A 19,474-nucleotide genomic window follows, 5' to 3' on the forward strand; every position below is an offset into this window, starting at 1 on the left:
ATGGATGTATTGGTGGTCAGAGTAATAACTACCTTTTGTATAATTAGGGTAGAATGCAATATGATACTTCTTGCCATCTGGGCAAGTAAAAAGAACTCTGGAACGCTGAATCATATTAAAATGTCAATAGTAAATACTTAACACAGCTGACCCCACAGTGGTAAGTTATAGTTGTTTGGAGTTATTAGTGGTAAATTAATATATTCCTTGAGGTTCACTGGAATAAAAACCGACCACCATAACAAAAAAAAAAATTGTTTTGCATAACTTACTAAATATTTGAAGGCCACTGTCATGTGTACCTTCCCCACCCCTCAAAAAAATCTTTTGCCTCTTTTCAGCATACTGAGCCTAGTGGGTTTCTCACATAATGTACCTTTTTAAGGCCTTAGAGTGGTGAAAGGGCCTTAGATTGGTGCAAAAGTAATTGCGGTTTTTGCAATTATTTTTAACCTTTTAAACCTCAATTAATTTTGCACCAACCTAATAGTAGAGTGGTGAAAACTGCTTTCCTGTGTGTATTCTAGTTTGCCAGCCACCAACGTGATGCATAGTACTGCAGCTGTGTTCTTACTACTCTCGGTAGTAAGAGATTGCCTTCCTTGTCCTGAGACTGTACATTCTAATAGGATAGTATCAGTTATCTTAGTAGGCATGGCATAGTTATGTTTCATTGTATTTGCAGTTATCTGAATTCCCTAGCCCTTTTCCTCATGAACTGTTTTTAAGTTTTGTCTGAGAAGTCATGTGGATTTACTTTTAAATTGCTTTTTTAAAAATTCAGTGGCTGAGTTTTGCTTTAAAACACTTTTGCTTTATTCCCAACTTTGGCTTATTGTTGTTCTTTCTATACGTTGTTTCTGTAATCTAGTATATTAATACTTCATCTTTATTATAGTATCACATTTATTGGTTGTGTTTATCTGAATGTTTGATAAAAATGTTGAACCAGGGAAAGAATATGTCATTAGAGCTCTCTCCAAATTTACATTGAACCATTAGTCACCTCTTTCAATAAGGCCATTGACTTGGCTAAGGATTCCTAGTTGTTACTGTAATCTAGCTACCATGTTTCTTGCATTGCTACATGAATATCATCAAAAATTTTGTTAAATCTCTTGTTGAAATTACCTTGCTGATTGTCCAGGACATTTCCTAGCCACCCAACAAGATTCTACTGAATGACTTCATTTATAAGATACTCTATTGTCGTAAATAAAAATGAGATTAATTTGGCAAGTCGTCCTTAGTGAATTCTTGCTGGCTCCTACTTAACACTCCAACTGCAAAATTCAATCCTGCAAGCACACCCAGAATCTCCTAATGCCGTTTTATGGGTTTTTTTTTGTTTTTTAAGACAACTTATGTTAAAAAACAAAAAAACCCAGATGAACAATAATCCCATATACAGAATAAGGGCTAGAAGGAAGTATATGAAAATAGTAACAGCGGTTGTCTTTGGATGAGTTTCTCTCTACTTTCTAAGTTTCTAAAATAGTACAGGTGATGATTTTAACTTTTATGAATTCTGCCCATCGTTTCCATGTTAAGGCTTACCTAGTTGTGAAATCCTTCAAACTACCCTACTCTCAAAGTAACCAAGCTCAACTTTACATTTTTTTCTTTTTTTTTAGATTTCCAACATGAAAGAGATGCTAAAATGGAAGGAGGGATATCATGAAGTAATTTTGAGTTATAAAGTCTTTGCATTGAAATTAAAGGATTGTTTTTCTTCTTTCCTTTTATTTTATGGGGAGACAGAACCTAATCCTCCTATTGATGAAGTCATCAGCACACCGGGAGTAGTGGCCAGGTTTGTGGAGTTCCTCAAACGAAAAGAGAATTGTACACTGCAGGTGCGAAGCCTTTTCATTTCTTGCCTCAGATCGAATTCCCTTTGCTAATTTATATTTTGTATACAGAGTCGTTACTTTTTTAATCTATATGAAGGGTTAATTTTTTGATAATATTTCTGACAATCACATTGCAAATTTCTTTTCATAGTTTTGTTAACTATGGCCCTTGGTTTTGCTCTGTAGAATTCTTTGCATTGTTACTCATGTAAAAAATTATTTTATGATAATTATGGAGAATACTTGCATAATAGGGAATTATTTGCAGTAGAGTAGCCATTATAGATAGGACCTAAGTTTGGGCTACTCAAATTTGGTTTTGAAGTATTTTTAGATTCTACTTGTTGGGTTTCTCAGGGCTGTGTAACATGGGCGCTGGGTCAGAGACTCAGCTAATCCCCAAACCTAGTCCTGATTAATCCTCTCCCTGACCCCAAAAGAGCTGACACAGAGATAGGCTTGTCAGGAATCTCAGTGTTTTCTTCTATGTTAATTTAGTCTGTCAATACTGTTGTATATAGGGGTTCTAAGAGGAAATTCTATAACTTCTGGATTGTGTAGTTTTCACAGTAAAAAGAACCATTGTCAACTGACTCTCATCCTGAGAGTTATTTAGAAATTTTAAAATACTATTTTGTTCCTGAATAAAGTTGTATTTTTGGTAAACTGGTAATTTTTCAATAGTTAGACTTCCTTGGAGTAACCAGCTGAATTAATTTCTGTATTCTTTATCAAATATCTGTGATACCTAAATTCTCACTTGTAGGATCTAATCTGAAGGTCTCAGGTCCGGTAAAGAAACTCTGCAACTATAGTAATTGGTTAGGTGCCAAGTAGATCTCAAAATGGGGTAATTTTTCCAAGTAAATATTTGCCAGTAACAAGTTAATCATAAAGATAACTCACCCCCTTGTTTGCTTTGCCTTCCTCAAAGGCAGTAGGGTTGGGACATTTCATGAATGCCAGCTCTGTCCCCAGGTTCCTTACTGTCCAGAGCATTGTACATAATTCATAAGACTTGATGCTTTGTCTTGATATTTTCTCTCCTTTCCTCCCACCCCATCTTTCTCCTTTTTTCACTCTCTTTGTTGCGGTGATGAGTTCCTTCCAGAGGAAAAACAAGAAATCCAGAGAAGGTAGAGTACTTCAGTGTCCCATCAGTTTTTCTTCTCCAGTTTGACATTTACTAATCCCCAAGTTCATTTGAATTAAGATTCTGTTTTGCTAGCTGCCTCCTGGATTGTAATTCTGGTCCCCATCTAAGGCCAGGACCACAGGACATCTGAAAAATAATCAGGTTCACCTACAGAGCAAGGAAAGAAAGACTTTTCTCAGAAAAAAAGGAAATCCAGACAACCAACACTGCAGAGAACAGAGCCTGAGCCCCTAAGCAACCTGCCAAGAGAACCAGAGGAACCAAATGAAGAGCCTTACTGCAGTTTATCATTTGAAAAGCTTTGTAGGAAAAGGGAGGTAGGGAAAACTATCATTTTGTTCATGTGAAAATATGTTTCTGTCCTATCTCTGATAAGGAGAGTAGTTCCAAGATACTGGTTTTACTCCTGGATCTAGCAGTTTTTAATAAGTGGTTGCAGAGGTCCAGTTTGTTAATGTGTTCAAGAAAGATGGTGTAACCTCGTAGGCCTGGAATGAAAAGTCAGAGAAATGGGCATTTCCGCCTCTCTATGTTCTCCAGTACTCCCTAAAGAACATATGTTCTCTCAGACAGTACCCTCACCTGGCTAACACATGCAAATTCTACATCATTTTTTAATCTAATCCTAGAACTTGTATCTTTAACATATCTGAAGATGAACGCCTTCAGAAATCTCATTTGCTTCTATCTAAATTCTCAGAGTCCACCCTTGTGTGAACTGAACTGGTAATTAGGCTGAAAGCTTGAGAAATGATTCCTCTGGAAGTGACCACCTTATGATTTTCATCTTAGCGGCCCAAAGACTCTGAGAAATAACCAACCTGTTTATTATCTAAAGGTCATCTCCAGCTTTTCTTCTGTGTACATTTAAGTACAACATGGTGTTTTTTCTCCAGTGTGACTAATGGGTAATCTTGACCACCCCAGAAGCAGGAGAAGCAAGTGTATTGAGGGAGACCTTAGGGCCAAAAGGCTTCATGCTCAAATTAGATGTGCTCTGGGAAGCTTGGAGTGTACTCCTTCTGTCTTCTTGGAGAGCATTAGGATGTAAGTTGTCCCGGATACTTGTACCTGCTTACTAGAAAGTTGAGTAGTGTGTCTTTGGAATGGGGCTTTTGCCAGAAAGAGAGTAGTAATATATGGTCATAATAGCTAAACTGACTAATAAATCCTGTGGACAAACTTACTTGTTCATTCCAGAGGTAAAGAGCAGTGAATCCTCGTGAAGAGTCTCTTTACTTCCTTTCCTGCTTTCCTTATCCCCAGATCCATGAGGTGCTTCAAACCAGGGAGCTAAAAAGGCCTGCTTTGGGTAGTGTTACCCAGATGCTTGTTTGCCCTCAAATGAGATGAACATGGGTGGAATCTAGCATTTGGAAGCAAGCAGTGCCATTTGGCTAAGAGCATTCTCATGCTCACTGACAGGTAGGCCTCAGATACAGTTGAGCCCTTGGCATGAGATTGGTCTGCCTTATGGTATATTTCCTATTTCCTGTGCCGGCTGGTTGGTTATTTGAGTCCAGGCCCAGCATCTTTGTACTGTCCTTTGCAGTGCAGAGATACTACATTCTCAAACCTTATAGAAGCTTATGAAAATATTTAGAAATAAATTGCCTCCTAGTTCCAATCATTAGATAACTCCTTTTAAAGTCATAAATCTGAAGTGGTTTAGTTTCCTCATTCCTGCCTTTCTTGTCCCTTCTAAAAGCTTAATGTGATAAACTGCAGTAAGCCTTCATCCTCCTACGTCTTTTCCCATCTTCCTTGATCCCTCTGCCTTTCTTGAAAGGTTGCTCAGATGACTCAGGCACTGTTCTCTGCAGAGTTTGATATCTGGGTTTATTTTTCTGATGTGAGCCTTTCTTTTCACTTGCTCTCCAGGTGAGCCTGGCATTTGCTAGGAACCAGAGTGGACCCGGCAAAGTGGCCAGCAACAGAGTCCTGATGCAAATGGAGAAAGGGAACCAGGCGTACCTCAACCTGGAGTGGGAAACTTGATAGGAGGTCAGAAGTATTTCAGCTTTGGATTTTCATTTTCCTTATTTAAGGAACTGAGCATCAGAAGGTAGAGACTGAGAAAGGGAAGAGAGAAAATATCAAATCTTTAGTGTGCCCTTCAGATTTCAATTGTAGCCTTATTTAGCAAGTTCTGGATAGTGAAAAATAATGGAATTACAATTTATAAGCAAGCACAGTTGCATGATAGGTTGTTTCCTTGCATGATGCCTTTTTTGGAACACTAAGAATACAGTAGTTTAAAACAACAAAGAGGAAGTAAAGATGGTGGTTATTTTGGCTACCATTACTTTAGGTAGTACCATGTCTCAGATTTTTTTTTCATGTCTTTATGTTACTGATTTGGTTTTGAGTCACATGGTTACTTAAATTACTTTTTTCTGGCCATTTCTGTCATAACTTTATGCAGTTGTTTTGGATATCAACTCTGGGCTTTCCCATATCACAACTCTCTCTCATGTTAAATTCTAATCCGGAACCCAAGGCCGAAACAGTAAAAAGAACAAAAAATAACATGATTGCAATACCCAGTGAAAGAGAAATTACATACTTCACAGCACAACCAGTTTTTAAAAGCATACTTAATATTAAACACATTTGACAGTTGCTTCTTCCAGTACTTTAATGGGCCTATACTCATGGAGTTGTAATTTTTTCCTTCTCATTCTCCTTCATACATATATACATATATATCACACACGTACACACAAGTATAGAAAATTACACAAATATAGCTTGATGAGTTTTTATAAGGTAAACATTAATCAGCCATGTGTGTGCATGAATGTGATTGTGTCCAGTGGCCTTCCCATTATAGTTATTCATGTGTTTTTGTCCCCAGTAATGGCAGAACTAATTTCTGGTTTCCATTCTTACTAAGAGAGACCTTGAATCTTCTTTCCATTCAGAGGTTATCATCATTGTGTACTTCTTAGTAGTAAACATAACTCTGGTACATCTTCTTTTGCTGAGACGTCCAGATTTCCAATATTCTTCCATTCATGTTTAGGCTATTATTCACTTATTCCTAATTTTCCTAATCACTGTCACTCTTATTTTATTTTGGTTCTCCATTTTATTCACTTCAGTACCATCTGGAATTCCCTCTCATTTTCTGTGAGACTGTTAGTCATTAGACAAATAGCAGTTTGAACTCTGGCAGCAATTAGTATTCGAATTTCTTCTTTTTGATAACTAATATATCCTTTATCTGCTCAGGCTTTGTTCCATTTCTTGTGCATTAAAGTCACACTGCAATTCGTTTTCTCTTTGATACAGTTTGGTATATGTGCTGCTCTTAACACATTCCTTACAGATTGCTTTTCACTCACGATTTTCATTTCTTTGACTTGGTCTCTGCAGTATCTGACGACTCTTTGTTGAACTCTGAGCCTGCCTTCTGGTAGGAAAGTTTGCTTTTGTACTCACGTCATCCATCTCTGTTTTACAAATTTTCCTAGTAAGCGAAAGAAACTACATTTTAGGTTAACTGTTTTCTTTTTGGTATCTACTAAATGATCTGGCATATTGTTATTTGAAATTTCTGGCCCTAGATACCAAAACTACAGTTGAAAGTTTCTTGTCAGTCTTATACTTATGTTTCAGAGAGGAAACTATGAAAGAGGAAGCCAAAGAGGCTGGCTTCATAGGGATATTTGATGAGGAGGCTATAATGTAGTTCTCTTTGACTGGCTGGGTAACATTACTCAAATCATTAGTCAGATTGTTGGATCTTTTTATAATAGTTTCCTCATTGATAAACGAGAAAAGTCAGACTTCCCTGCGTCGTTGTGAGAAACACCTGAGAGTATGTGAAAAATGCTTTGAAAATAGGAAGTTACTGTACAAATGTAAAGTTTCAATTCAGACTGATTGAAAAGGGTTTGAGCATTGATTTAATTATGTTTATGAGTTTATATTTTGTGATAGTGTTTAAAAGTCTCCTGAACTTCTCTTATAACCAAAAAGTTCTCAGATAGAAAATATGTTCCATTTAACTTTTAATTAAATTTAACATTTAATTATGCTCCTGGTCTGGACTTCATTCCTGCTGTAATATCAGTGTCCAGTGTGGCTGCCAGACCACTTTATCTCACTTTTTATAGGTTCACATTTGTAGGTTCAAAAGAACCTCTTTAAGGGTCTCCTGCTATGAATTTGCTATTCATATGGCTTTGGAGTGTGTTAATCAGCATGTCTTCCTGTTTCTTCCATCTTCCCTCACTCTCATGATTGATGTTTCAGTTTTTCATAAGACAACTGCCTTTCATTTGACCCAAAAGCTTAGAGGAGTCACAGCTCCATTTTTTGATGACTTTTTATTGATCTCTCATTGAAGGGCATACTGCTGAATTTTTTTTTTTTTTTCATATGTGCTTCATTAAAGGATAAATAGAAGACAAAATGGGAGAAGAAAACAAAACTAAAGTTTAAGAATTCTTAACTCAAATAGAATTGTAAGAGTTCACTCTTGGATTTTAAGAGCTCATTCCTAGATTTCTCCATAATAGGTTAGAGTCAAGTTACTATAGAGATGGGTAGAATTAGTAATGTGCTACATTCTTCATTGGCCCTAATTTTCTTCATACCTTCTGTTTAATAGTTTATCAACCTTTAAGAATGCTGTTTTAAAAAAGTCTTACTTCTGTGCCTTGGTTTGGAGCCTTCTCATTTATGGAAAGCCCTTATGCTCTGAAGTTGCCATTTCTAGTAATTGTATGTCTGTTAACTCCTTTTGGCCTACGTATCATTTAAAATATTGTTTGCCTTTTTCACTCGGCCTATATTTTATACATTTTACATGAACATCTTCTCCCCATTTCACTTTACCCATCCCATAGAAATTATTTAATTTTATTTTTTAGTAGATAATATACATGGTTTAAGGCCAAAGGTATAGAACGCTTTACAGTTAGAGTGTCTTTCCTTCCCATCCATGTTCCACAGTCTCCCTGACCTTTCCATGGAGGTTAACAAGTATTTACAGTTTCCTGTGTCTCCTAGAGATATTCTGTATAACAAGTAAATTAATATGTACATCCTTCTTAACCCTTTTAGAAAATACGACACCGTATTAATTATACTCTTGCATTTTTAAAAAAATTCATATCTTGGGAAATCATTCCATATCAACATATGAAGTACTCCCTCATTATTTTTATGGTCTCTTATCACCTCTGCTTTGATCTGAAATTTTAGACGCCCTGAATATTCCTCTAGGCTGCTGCAGTATTCTTTTTGGGAATTCTTCCTTTAAAACTAATACAGTATTCACCTGATAGATTATATGCAAATAATCATCTCAGATTCTTTTCTTCATGTACAGAAATCCTTATTGTTATAAGTAAACAAGCTATTAAATTCTAATAAGATAATGAAATTATTTTTATCTTTATAGTTTGAATCAGCTTGGGTATTGACAAATATTGCTTCAGGAAATTCTCTTCAGACCCGGATTGTGATTCAGGCAGGAGCTGTGCCTATCTTCATAGAGTTGCTCAGCTCAGAGTTTGAAGATGTCCAGGAGCAGGTAAAAAATAAAAAAATAACAAAATAAAACGAGAAGCAGGTGAAAGAATACAAATTTTCCCTTCGGTCTTATTCAGAGCCTCAGTTTAACCACTTGACCACAACGATCTGTGGTTCATCAGAGTGTTCTAGAAATCTAAACCCAAATAGAAAATTTCAATAGGCAGAATTTCTTCTAGAAACATAAAACCGTTTTCCCTTCCAAGCCTGAAATTCTTTAAGCGCTATAGATAATACTTTTTAAATCATGTAAGCTGTGACTGAGCTTTTTCTTGTGGGAATCTCTAGTGTTGATTGAGTAGCAGGTGAAGACTTGCCAAGTCTATGTGTTAGACTTGCCACTTTTGTGCAGAAAAGACTTAGAAAACATGAATTTTTTATCATTGTAAACTTAACCCAATTCATAAATATAAGTCATTGCTAAACGAGAATGATTGTCTTCTACAGCTTTATTGAGGTATAATTGACCTACAATAAACTGCATATATTTAAACTTAATAAGCTTTGACATATGTGTATACCCATGAAACCATCATCACAAGCAAGATAATTAACATATCTATTACCCCCCAAAGCTCACTAAAGTTTTCTACATTTCGATTGCTCTTGAATTCTTTGTTTACTGTTTTCTTTTGTAAGCAAGCTTAAAATACATTTTTAATCAGCTGAGTAAGCCATATGAACCTCTGCTGTGTACCAAGGGCTATGTGGAATGTTACTTAGGGATGGGTTCTCTGAAGGTAAAGAATATACAGAAGAACTTGTTCCTTCCTTTAATAAGCTTCCTATCATGAGCGTGCACATGGACGCTTTATAATAGTATCTTCTTTCCCCAATCCCACAACTGTCATCTGACTCCATGATCAGTGGACTTAGGGGTGTCCATAGTTAATGTCCCTGTATGATATGTTGATTTCTACTGTACAATTTTTGTGAAGAGTTATTGTGATTTGTTGGCATCTTTTTTTTTGAAAGAGTTATGAGAGAAACTACAACCTGTCATTAATGAATAATTCTTTCACAGGCAGTCTGGGCTCTTGGCAACATTGCTGGAGATAGTACCATGTGCAGGGACTATGTGTTAGACTGCAATATTCTTCCCCCTCTTTTGCAGTAAGTTTCTTTTTTCTTTTCTGAGTAATAAAAATATGGGAAGTTTTACAGAAAGCAGTGTATCTTACTGGAAATCATTTTGGATTTCCTGGTGTTATTTTTCATTATAGACATTTTCTTACTTATTCCGATCATTTCTTCAGACATCGTGTCTAATTCCACTCCCAAAATTCGGAATTGGTTGTGTTAGAATTAATTAAACTTTATTATTCTGGAGAAAATGGTTTAGTATTTGTATTGTGCCATCCAAGAATCAATGCTCGTTATATAGTTTACCATTGTATCATCACACTTGTAGGCTATTTTCAAAGCAAAACTGCCTGACCATGACCCGGAATGCAGTATGGGCTTTGTCTAATCTCTGTAGAGGGAAAAGTCCACCTCCAGAATTTGCAAAGGTAAGGATTATGCTTCATTAAAGAGTGTAGCAGCCATTATTAATGTGAACAGAAAGAGAGAATAAAATTCTGACATTTTAAATTTTGTCAAAAATGATATTTCTAGAGAAATAGGGCTGTTTGTTGTTTGTTTTCGTTTTAATTTGGGTTAAATTTTCACTGCCCGAAAAAAGCTCTGAATTAATCTTAAAACCTAGCATTTTTTTGTTCATGGCAAAGTATGTAAAATACAAAATTTCCTAGCATTAGTACCTGTGAAAGTTCCTTTACTTCTTTGGCCTGCAATGAGTGTGTTTTGACAAGGAATGTCTGAGAACTGGTATGTATTAGACTTTGCTCTCTGAAATGATTTTCCTTGGGTTGTGACCACCTCATCAAAGTAAACTGCAAGGCCATTGTCAGGATTGCAAAAGATGGAAGTATCGCTAGGCTACTCCATCTCTGGAAGTATTAATCACCTCAAAAGTTACCAGATGTGTGCCTGGTTGCTTTCTGGAGTTTCTCGCCTCATTTCTGGCTTTTGTTCTGCTGAATTTCGTAATCATGTCATCTTCCTTTTATAGGTTTCCCCCTGCCTGAATGTGCTTTCCTGGTTGCTGTTTGTCAGTGACACTGATGTTCTGGCTGATGCCTGCTGGGCCCTCTCATATCTATCAGATGGACCCAATGATAAAATTCAAGCAGTCATTGATGCAGGAGTATGTAGAAGACTTGTGGAGCTGCTGATGTAAGTTACCTTTTAGAAAGTCTGTCTGCTCTTTTGTCCCTATATTAGTTTTCCAGCTATTGAACTCAAATATTAATACATTATACTGATTTATTGTGCTTTGGGCTTCTGTCTCTTGTTACTTGTTTATATTGATGTCAAATCTGTTTGTTTTGTGGCTTTTAAAGAGCCTCTCAGTCTTCTGCTGTTAGCAGTCCTTCAGAAACAGTTGGAAAAACGAACTATGTAATTCTAGCTCATGCTTAATGACCTGAGACAACCACTAGATAGCAAAAGGCATATTGACACTAAAAATAGTTATTCCTTATCTTCCTATCTGATTTAGAGCTTAATCTAGACTGGCGTCATATTTTGAATTTTATTTTGCTATATTTCTTTGTGATGCCTTTGATTTATGGAGTGGAAGGTTTACCAATGGCATAAATAACTTGAGACTGTATTAATCAAATTTTTAGATAGTGCTGTAGAAGAAAAAAATGAGAATGCTAACACATGAGGACATGATACAATTATAAACCATCTGAAAGTTAATTGAAGTAAGTACAAAGTAGATACAGGGAGACATTGCCCCAAACGTGAAATGGATTAGATAAGTAGAATATACACAATACAAAACTCTGGAATTATCGTTTGGTGCAGGTCAGCAGCATAATGCTGTTGTGAATTAAAAGCAAGATGCTGCAGGAGTCAGAAGCGTTCAAAACCTGGGAAGTAATCTTTTGTATTCTTTAGTCACTAGATTACTATGTATCTTAAGCATTTATTTTTAGTCATGTGATCTTAAATGTGAAGGAACTGGTACAGTTTTAAGAAGAGTAATCAGTCTTATAAAAGGGGAGAGAAAATAGGGTTTTTAAGAAAAGTTAAAAGTAATAGTAACTTATTTAGCCTGAAATCAAGACTTAGTATTTGTCTTCAGATATATAAAGGGTTTTGTGGAGGGTTTTTTTTGACCAGTAAGTCAGCTGTGGTTTAGTAGAATGAGTTCGCTATTTGAAGTGTGAAGCCTGGCTTTTATTTTCAAGTTATTTCAACTGTTGAATATTCTCAACTCTGAAAATTACGGTTTGTAAAACTTAAAAGTGTATTAATGTTAATTACTGCTCTCCATTACCTCAGCAACATAGAAACCAAGTAAAGAGGAAATGAAAACTATGAAAGAATGAGAGGGAAACGTTGGAATCTAGGTGATGGGATACCTGGAAAAGATTATGAGGAAAGATTTGTAGTTTGTTTATTTTTGTTTTTGTTTTTTTGAAAAATACTAAATGAAGGGACAGACAGCTCTTCTGGGGGACACCAAGCATCATTGTGAGAGGGTTCCCTTAATAACCACCATAGGTACCTTTTTGCTCTAAAATCCTATCACATATTATTTGGTGTGGCTTTCAGCCCTAAGGAAAAGAGACTAAGGAAGAACTGTTGGATATAACATTTCTTTTTATGTTGCAGGCATAATGATTATAAAGTGGTTTCTCCTGCTTTGCGGGCTGTGGGAAACATTGTCACAGGTGATGATATTCAGACCCAGGTATGAATAAGTGGCATCTATTTTTTCCCTTAAAGAACAGTACATTGAACCCCATGATTATGTTTCCATTCTAGTATTGAATTCCATATTTGGAGAATTAATACTTCGTTTCATTAGTATCTGTGAAAAATGTTGGCTTTAGGCAATTACTTTCAATACCTTCACTATCTCTATTTTGACCTGTTGCTTGTAGCAGTTTTGGGTTCTCCTATGGTTTAACTTAGCCTTTTGGTTAGGCACGTTTGTTTCCCCCTATTCCTTCTGCTTGAAATGGTTCTTGTGAGCATCCGAAGACGCCAGTAGCATCCTTTTTCTGTGTCTGTCATCTTCATCTCATCGTCTCTGATAGCTTCCTCCTTTTTGTACATGGTGGGTCTCTTATGTGAGGAGGATTCTGCCCTTCTAGTTCCTGATGTCACGCCATTCAACTTCTGTATCAAGTCTAGTTGTGAAGGGCGCAGCTCACTGGCACATGTGGGAATAGAACCGCCAACCCTGTTAGTTAAAGCTCGCGCTCTAACCAACTGAGCCATCTGGCCACCCCAGCCAAATATTATCTTTAATTTTTGACGTGTTTCTTTTCCAGACCACGTCTTTGGCATTTTAAAAATTGCTTTGTGACATCTTTTATTTTGTTATTTAGAAAGATTATACCTATTTAACTTAAGTTTTATTTTTTGATCTATGTTAATTTAATAGGCAAAAATGGCTTTATTTTAACTTGCATTTCTTTCATTACTTGTGAGATAATTTTCTATTCAAATTTTAGTTTCTCTTATCAATTTACATATTAAAGATAGCAACCTTCTTATCTGTTGTATTTTTCCCCTATAATTTTTTTCATTGTTTTTATGCTTGGAATGTCCTTCACTATCCCAAAACCAGCTATCTTAGTTACTGATATTTTCTTCTGTGTTATGGTTTATTTTTTTATATTAACTCTGTAAATCTATATTAATTCTTTATATGCTTAATTCTTTATAAATACCTGTATTTGCTTCTGGACTAGATTATTTACTCTGTCCAGTGATTGATTCTTGAGCCTGGCACCTGTTATTTTAATCATAACTTTATGACTTTAGTTTCTGGTAGAGTACATCTCTGTCTTCATGTGTATTTGTCTTACCTACCTCACCTTTGTAAGCTGTTTGATAACTGGGGGCATACTCTTTTTATATCCTATAAAGCACCTGGTATACTTCATTAAGTATGTATTGGTTCATTGACAAGTTATCAGAGGACTTAAAAATCTGAGATCACTTCTGAATTTCTGGCCACTTGATATATTATCCATCCAAAGACATTTTAATATTCTATAGGGATAGGGAGGTGAATAACTAGTACATTATTGTACCTTACTAAGTATGGCTTTAGTAGTTGAGAATGTGTACAATGAAATAGTTTTGGTAGTCTCAGAAACTAATTTTTATTAGCAGGAAATACTTTTTTATATGTATAAAGTTACTTGTTTCTAAAATTTTGGGAGGAGACATTAAGTTATATCTTTACCCTTACTTTTCCTAAAATAAAGTTTTTGAGTTAAAGATTTACTTACATTTGGATCAGTACAATAACTAAAAATTTTAAACTTCCTTTTAGGTAATTTTGAATTGCTCAGCTCTGCAGAGTTTATTGCACTTGCTGAGTAGCCCAAAGGAATCTATCAAAAAGGAAGCATGTTGGACAATATCTAATATCACAGCTGGAAATAGGGCACAGATCCAGGTAATCTCATAGCACCTGTCTTTTTTGTGTATTTTATTGCTAAGTAAGGTTTTTTCCAGTTTGTCTTTAAAATACATATATTTCATTATTGACTTGGAGACCACTAACTTCCAACGTTGTTGTATTTAGTAGTTCTACTTATTACTTTTTTAAATCCTACTTTAAAGAAGTTAAATCTTTTGAAACTTATACTTGGGCCTTGGTTTTTCTCTTTGCCTTTAATATTTAAGGATTTGCCAAGATCTGAGAAATAGTATCTTGAATTTTTGCAGTGTTTTATTGGACTTTATGCTAAGCAAATTACCTTTACTTTTGCAAGTGAAATATTTATTTTCTAGTGGACCCATTATTGTAATTCTTTTAATTTTTCATGAACCATTGGGAACCCATTTTTCTGCAACTGGTTATCTGCCCTTTACTTTTGTTCTTACATCAGTGGGAGAGTAACCCAAGTGGAAGACAAGCAGTGGGCCAAATGGTTCAGCATAGGCCATGAGAAAGGCTGGAACAACAGGTTGGAAAACACAAGTCTATGGGACTTTACCCAGCATTCTCATTTAAAGATGAAATTGAGGCTCAGAAAAATAAAATGATTTGCCAAAGGCACCTCTAGTAAATGATAGGACCAAGATGAAGTATCTTTCTGCTAAACTTTGCTTACTTTCTTCGTTGGTATAATGGAAAGAATTCTTAACCAGGAAAACGTGAGTTAGTCATCACCTAACAGAATGCTGTCAGGGACTGAGATTGATAGCTGTTGCAATTTATAGCATGCGTACGAGGTGATTTCAGCTGTAGTTGATTGTCTGCTACCACTAGGCTCTTATGTGGAACTTCTCAGTTTCTTGATAATAGGAAATGATGTGAACCCATTTTAGGTTCTCGAGTTAGGGAGAAACATGAAAAAAGTAATTTGAGGAAGACTACTTTAGTATTAGTATATGAAAGGGATTGCGTAAAAGTACTCTGTCCATCTAAAAGCTATTCTGTTAAACTGGGTGGGAGGTGATGTCTTGGAATAGGGTGGCGGCAGTGCTAAAGGGAAGGAAAAGGTGGACTCGGGACATTTTAAATTGAAAATGTAAGAGACATGGAGACTGATTGAATTTAGAGTATGAGGTGTGGTCAAACAATATGGTGAAAGTTTAAATAAAATAAAATTTATTACAGTAAAAGACACATTGCCATTAATCCCCCTCAAAATACTCTCCCTCATTTCAAACACTCTTATCCCGTCGTTTTTGCCACTTTCTGAAGCAGTTCTGGAAATCCTCTTTCGTGAATGTCTTTAATTGCACTGTCGTGGCTGCCTCAGTGTCATGAATCATTTTGACTTTGGACAAATGATGCCAAATCCGAGCCAGGAGTTGGTGCCAAATCCGGTGAATAAGGTGGATGAGGACACACCGTAATGTTTTTATTTGACAGAAATTACCATATACCAGAAGCTATGTGTGACGTGGAGCATTATCATGATGGAGGAGGATTTACGGAACATTTTAAAACAAACCTTCTCACAACCGTAGCTCACACCTGACTGACTGCACTGAACAGGTTGAAACTTGTCACACACTGTTACTAAGGTTCAACGTGCTGCTTCCCATATTGAAGATCCCTGCCTTTCCATTGGATGGCACTCGGCAGCAGCACTCACCATATTTTTATCACAATAGACAGGCTCAGTCCCGCATCACTTCTGGTACTGCAATTTCTGTCAAATAAAAACATTACGGTGTGTCCTCATCCACCTTATTCACCAGATATGGCACCGTGCGGCTTCTGGCTCTTCCCCAAAGTCAAAATAACCTGAAAGATAAACGTTTTGAATCGATTCAGGACATCGAGGCAGCCACCACAGCACAACTAATGACACTCACGAAAGAGGACTTCCAGAACTGCTGCAGAAAGTGCCAAGAACGATGGGATAAGTGTGTTCGAAGCGAGGGAGAGTATTTTGAGGGGGATTAATGGCAATGTGTCTCTTGCTGTAATAAGTTTTTTAGTTCAACATTCACCGTAGTTTTTGATCATACCACATATGTACATACGTACTTACATGCATACATACATACAAACAAAAATAGCCTTTGTGTCCTAGAGAGGTTTGGAAGGAGACCTGATATAGAGGGTAGATGGTGTGTTTGAGGCAGTTAGCATATCTAAAGTGAGTTGTTGGCCACTCTGGGCTGGGGCTCCAGTGAGAGATGTGTACCAGAGAATTACATCACATGTCTGAGTGGGTGCTGTGCAAAACATGAAAATAACAGAGGAACAGAGAATTGAACTTTTATAATTTGTTACTGTGGTTGGGATAAAAGAGAAAACTAAGATTACAAGGTCACAGACACTAACGAGGGTATTATCAGTGATATCAAGTATAGCCAAAATGTTGGGGATAGTACGGACTTGACCCCTTCCAATTAATTTTTAACAGGTGTCATTAGTGAAGCTGGCTTGAAAATTTACTGTTAGGTTGTAAAAATAATTGCAATTTTTGCAATTATTTTTAACCTTTTAAACTATAATTACTTTTGCACCAACCTAATGGTATCATGAAAATTTTTGTAAATCTTGTAATTTCCCTTTCCATTTTTTTTTTTAATCTCAGACGGTGATAGATGCCAACATTTTTCCAGCCCTGATTAGTATATTACAAACTGCTGAGTTTCGGACAAGGAAAGAAGCAGCATGGGCCATCACAAATGCAACTTCTGGAGGATCAGCTGAACAGATCAAGTAAGTACTAGCCAGGTGGTATCTTATAAATCAAAGGAAAAAAACATTGTGTCTACCAATTAAGAATGCTCAATTCTAGCCTGTTGGAAGATGTTCTCCGTTTTATAATTAGACTCAAATACTATAGAAGGTGCCAAAAAAATGTATATACATTTTTAAGAAGGAAAACTGTATTAGAATTGTAATACTCAATATATACTGATAACAAAAGATGAATACAGGTCACGTTTGACTTCTGCAATTACAAGAGCTGCTCAAAGTGGTTACCATCAACATCCAGACACTTCTGATTACAGCAAACTACTGCTTGAGCAACATTGACCAAAGTGTCTACTTGTATACATTTTTTTGGCACCTCCTGTATATATTTAATTCCTTCTATCTTTCCCATTTCTTTCTTTCTTTTTTTTTTTTTTTTAAAGATTTTATTGGGGTTGGGGAACAGGACTTTATTGGGGAACAGTGTGTACTTCCAGGCCTTTTTTCCAAGTCAAGCCGTTGTCCCTTCAATCTCAGTTGCGGAGGGTGCTGTTCAGCTTCAAGTTGTTCTTTCAGTCTTAGTTGTGGAGGGCACAGCTCAGCTCCAGGTCCAGTTGCCATTGCCAGTTGCAGGGTTGTGGGAGTTGAACCGGCAACCTTGTGGTTGAGAGGATGCGCTCCAACCAACTGAGCCATCTGGGAGCTCAGCGGCAGCTCAGCTCAAGGTGCTGTGTTCAATTTTAGTTGCAGGGGGCGCTGCCCACCATCCCTTGCGGGAGTCGAGGAATTGAACTGGCAACCTTGTGGTTGAGAGCCCACGCTCCAACCAACTGAGCCATCTGGGAGGCAGCTCAGCTCAAGGTGTCGTGTTCAACCTTAGTTGCAGGGGGTGGAGCCCACCATCCTTTGCGGGACTCGAGGAGTTGAACCAGCAACCTTGTGGTTGAGAGCCCACTGGCCCATGTGGGAATCGAACCGGCAGCCTTCAGAGCTAGGAGCATGGAGCTCCAACCGCCTGAGCCACCGGGCCAGCCCATATCTTTCCCATTTCTTCTTGCTGAAAGTAATTCTGGGAAGTGAGAACTAAGGCATAGTTGAGATTTGAGGCAATATAAATATTTACAGGGGTGGCTGCAGCCTGCTGTATGGCTGCTTGGTCAGAAACATCTTGTGTAATCTAGAAGGTTACTTGTAGAATCCTTAGTTCAACTTTAATAGCTAACTCTTGCTATTTCTAATTTAGATCTCTTAATACTGGAATTGGACCATACTTGAAAGAGAGGTATATCTTAGAATAAAGTGCCAAGTTCAATAGAGACTCCTAAAGTACTATGGTATTCAGTAAATAAAGTGAGAAATAATGGATTAGCTTGAGACTTAAATGGCCTCTTGGGTAGCAGTTTGTTATCTCAATGGCTAGAGAAGGCATAAATATGGATAGGAATCAATTTCTCCAAGAAACATCATGTAATTAAATGCTAAATCAAGAACATCCAGTATTTCAGATAGGAAAAAAAAGAGTAATAATGAGGAGAAAAATTGAACCCAGACTCTTTACTTGTCTTAACTTATTTTATGGGAATTCAGGTGAGGGGAAAGGGTTTTGTTGTTGTTGTTGTTTTTAATTGGGGAAGGGGAACAGGACTTTATCGGGGAACAGTGTGTACTTCCGGGACTTTTCCAAGTCAAGTAGTTCTTTCAATCTTAGTTTTGGAGGACGCAGCTCAGCTCCAGGTCCAGTAGCCATTGTTAGTTGCAGGGGGCGCAGCTCACCATGGTTGAGAGCTTGCGCTCCGGCAGCCCCATTGCCCAGAGCTCGTGCTCTAACCAACTGAACCACCCATCCACCCCGGAAAAGGGTTTTGAATGAGTGTTAAAGCATCAGCCCCTTCCTCACATGTAATATCAGGAAAACAGCTACGTCTCATATTCTTACTTTGTGGGTTAAATATAGACACCCAACCAATGCTAATTTTTAGTGTTGGGAAGTTAAAAATGAAGGTAGAGTAATCCTAAAATTTCAGAAATTGGTCACGTACAGAAGATAAGAGGTATTTACCTGAAATAATAAAATTGTAAATAGGTTAACATGTCCAGTAGCTATTTTGGTAAAGTTCATTGACAGGACTTCAAGGAAGACTTCAGGTTGTCTTCAGAAGCATGTTTGTATGAGAATAGGTCTTTTTCAACCTCCAAGATTCTGGTTCTGGGGTATAGCAGGTCCTTGAATAACATTTCATTATAATAACACAGAAACTTAATTCTTGTTTTTGTCAGTTACCCTATGATAAAATTGGTTTTGCCTAAAGTCGCAGAACCTATGGACAAACATTAAGGCCTCACTTAATATACGTACTATGATTGTAAGTTCCACCACTAGATGGCAGTAATGTACAGTAATATAGAAGTTATTTAAAACTGTTGCTAGGTTTTATGTTCAAATTCAGATTTATATTGTCTGTACATTATATGCCAGATATGTTTTCTCAATTGAAATGGTTAAACTGTATACATACATTTTAAAAACATTTCTAAAACACTGGTATATGTCAGCAGGTAGTATTGGGTATTTTGCTCTGTTAGAGAAGAGTAGAATGGCTACTATCCCTTTTAAACATACAGCATAGCTGTTTATAATAATTAAGTTAAATATCAAAATCCCAGCAGTTTCTTCTTAACAAGATGAAGAGTTTACTTGGAAGATTATGACAA

General features: G+C 36.7%; 2 protein-coding genes across 2 annotated transcripts in view; one reads left to right on the forward strand and one right to left on the reverse strand.

Annotated features, from left to right (window-relative positions):
- Window positions 1-19,474, reverse strand: part of FAM162A (family with sequence similarity 162 member A) — a 159,380-nt gene that overhangs the window by 97,340 nt on the left and 42,566 nt on the right. The window lies entirely within an intron of this gene.
- Window positions 1-19,474, forward strand: part of KPNA1 (karyopherin subunit alpha 1) — a 57,836-nt gene that overhangs the window by 28,344 nt on the left and 10,018 nt on the right. Inside the window, exons 5-12 of the mRNA XM_019714016.2 lie at window positions 1,762-1,856; window positions 8,423-8,554; window positions 9,578-9,666; window positions 9,965-10,064; window positions 10,628-10,791; window positions 12,244-12,322; window positions 13,922-14,047; window positions 16,656-16,783. Of these exons, the coding sequence (XP_019569575.2) occupies window positions 1,762-1,856; window positions 8,423-8,554; window positions 9,578-9,666; window positions 9,965-10,064; window positions 10,628-10,791; window positions 12,244-12,322; window positions 13,922-14,047; window positions 16,656-16,783 (913 nt within the window). The remainder of the gene's footprint in view (window positions 1-1,761; window positions 1,857-8,422; window positions 8,555-9,577; window positions 9,667-9,964; window positions 10,065-10,627; window positions 10,792-12,243; window positions 12,323-13,921; window positions 14,048-16,655; window positions 16,784-19,474) is intronic.

Source organism: Rhinolophus sinicus, linkage group LG01 (genome assembly GCF_036562045.2).
Source record: "Rhinolophus sinicus isolate RSC01 linkage group LG01, ASM3656204v1, whole genome shotgun sequence".
Classification (NCBI taxonomy): Eukaryota; Metazoa; Chordata; class Mammalia; order Chiroptera; family Rhinolophidae; genus Rhinolophus; species Rhinolophus sinicus.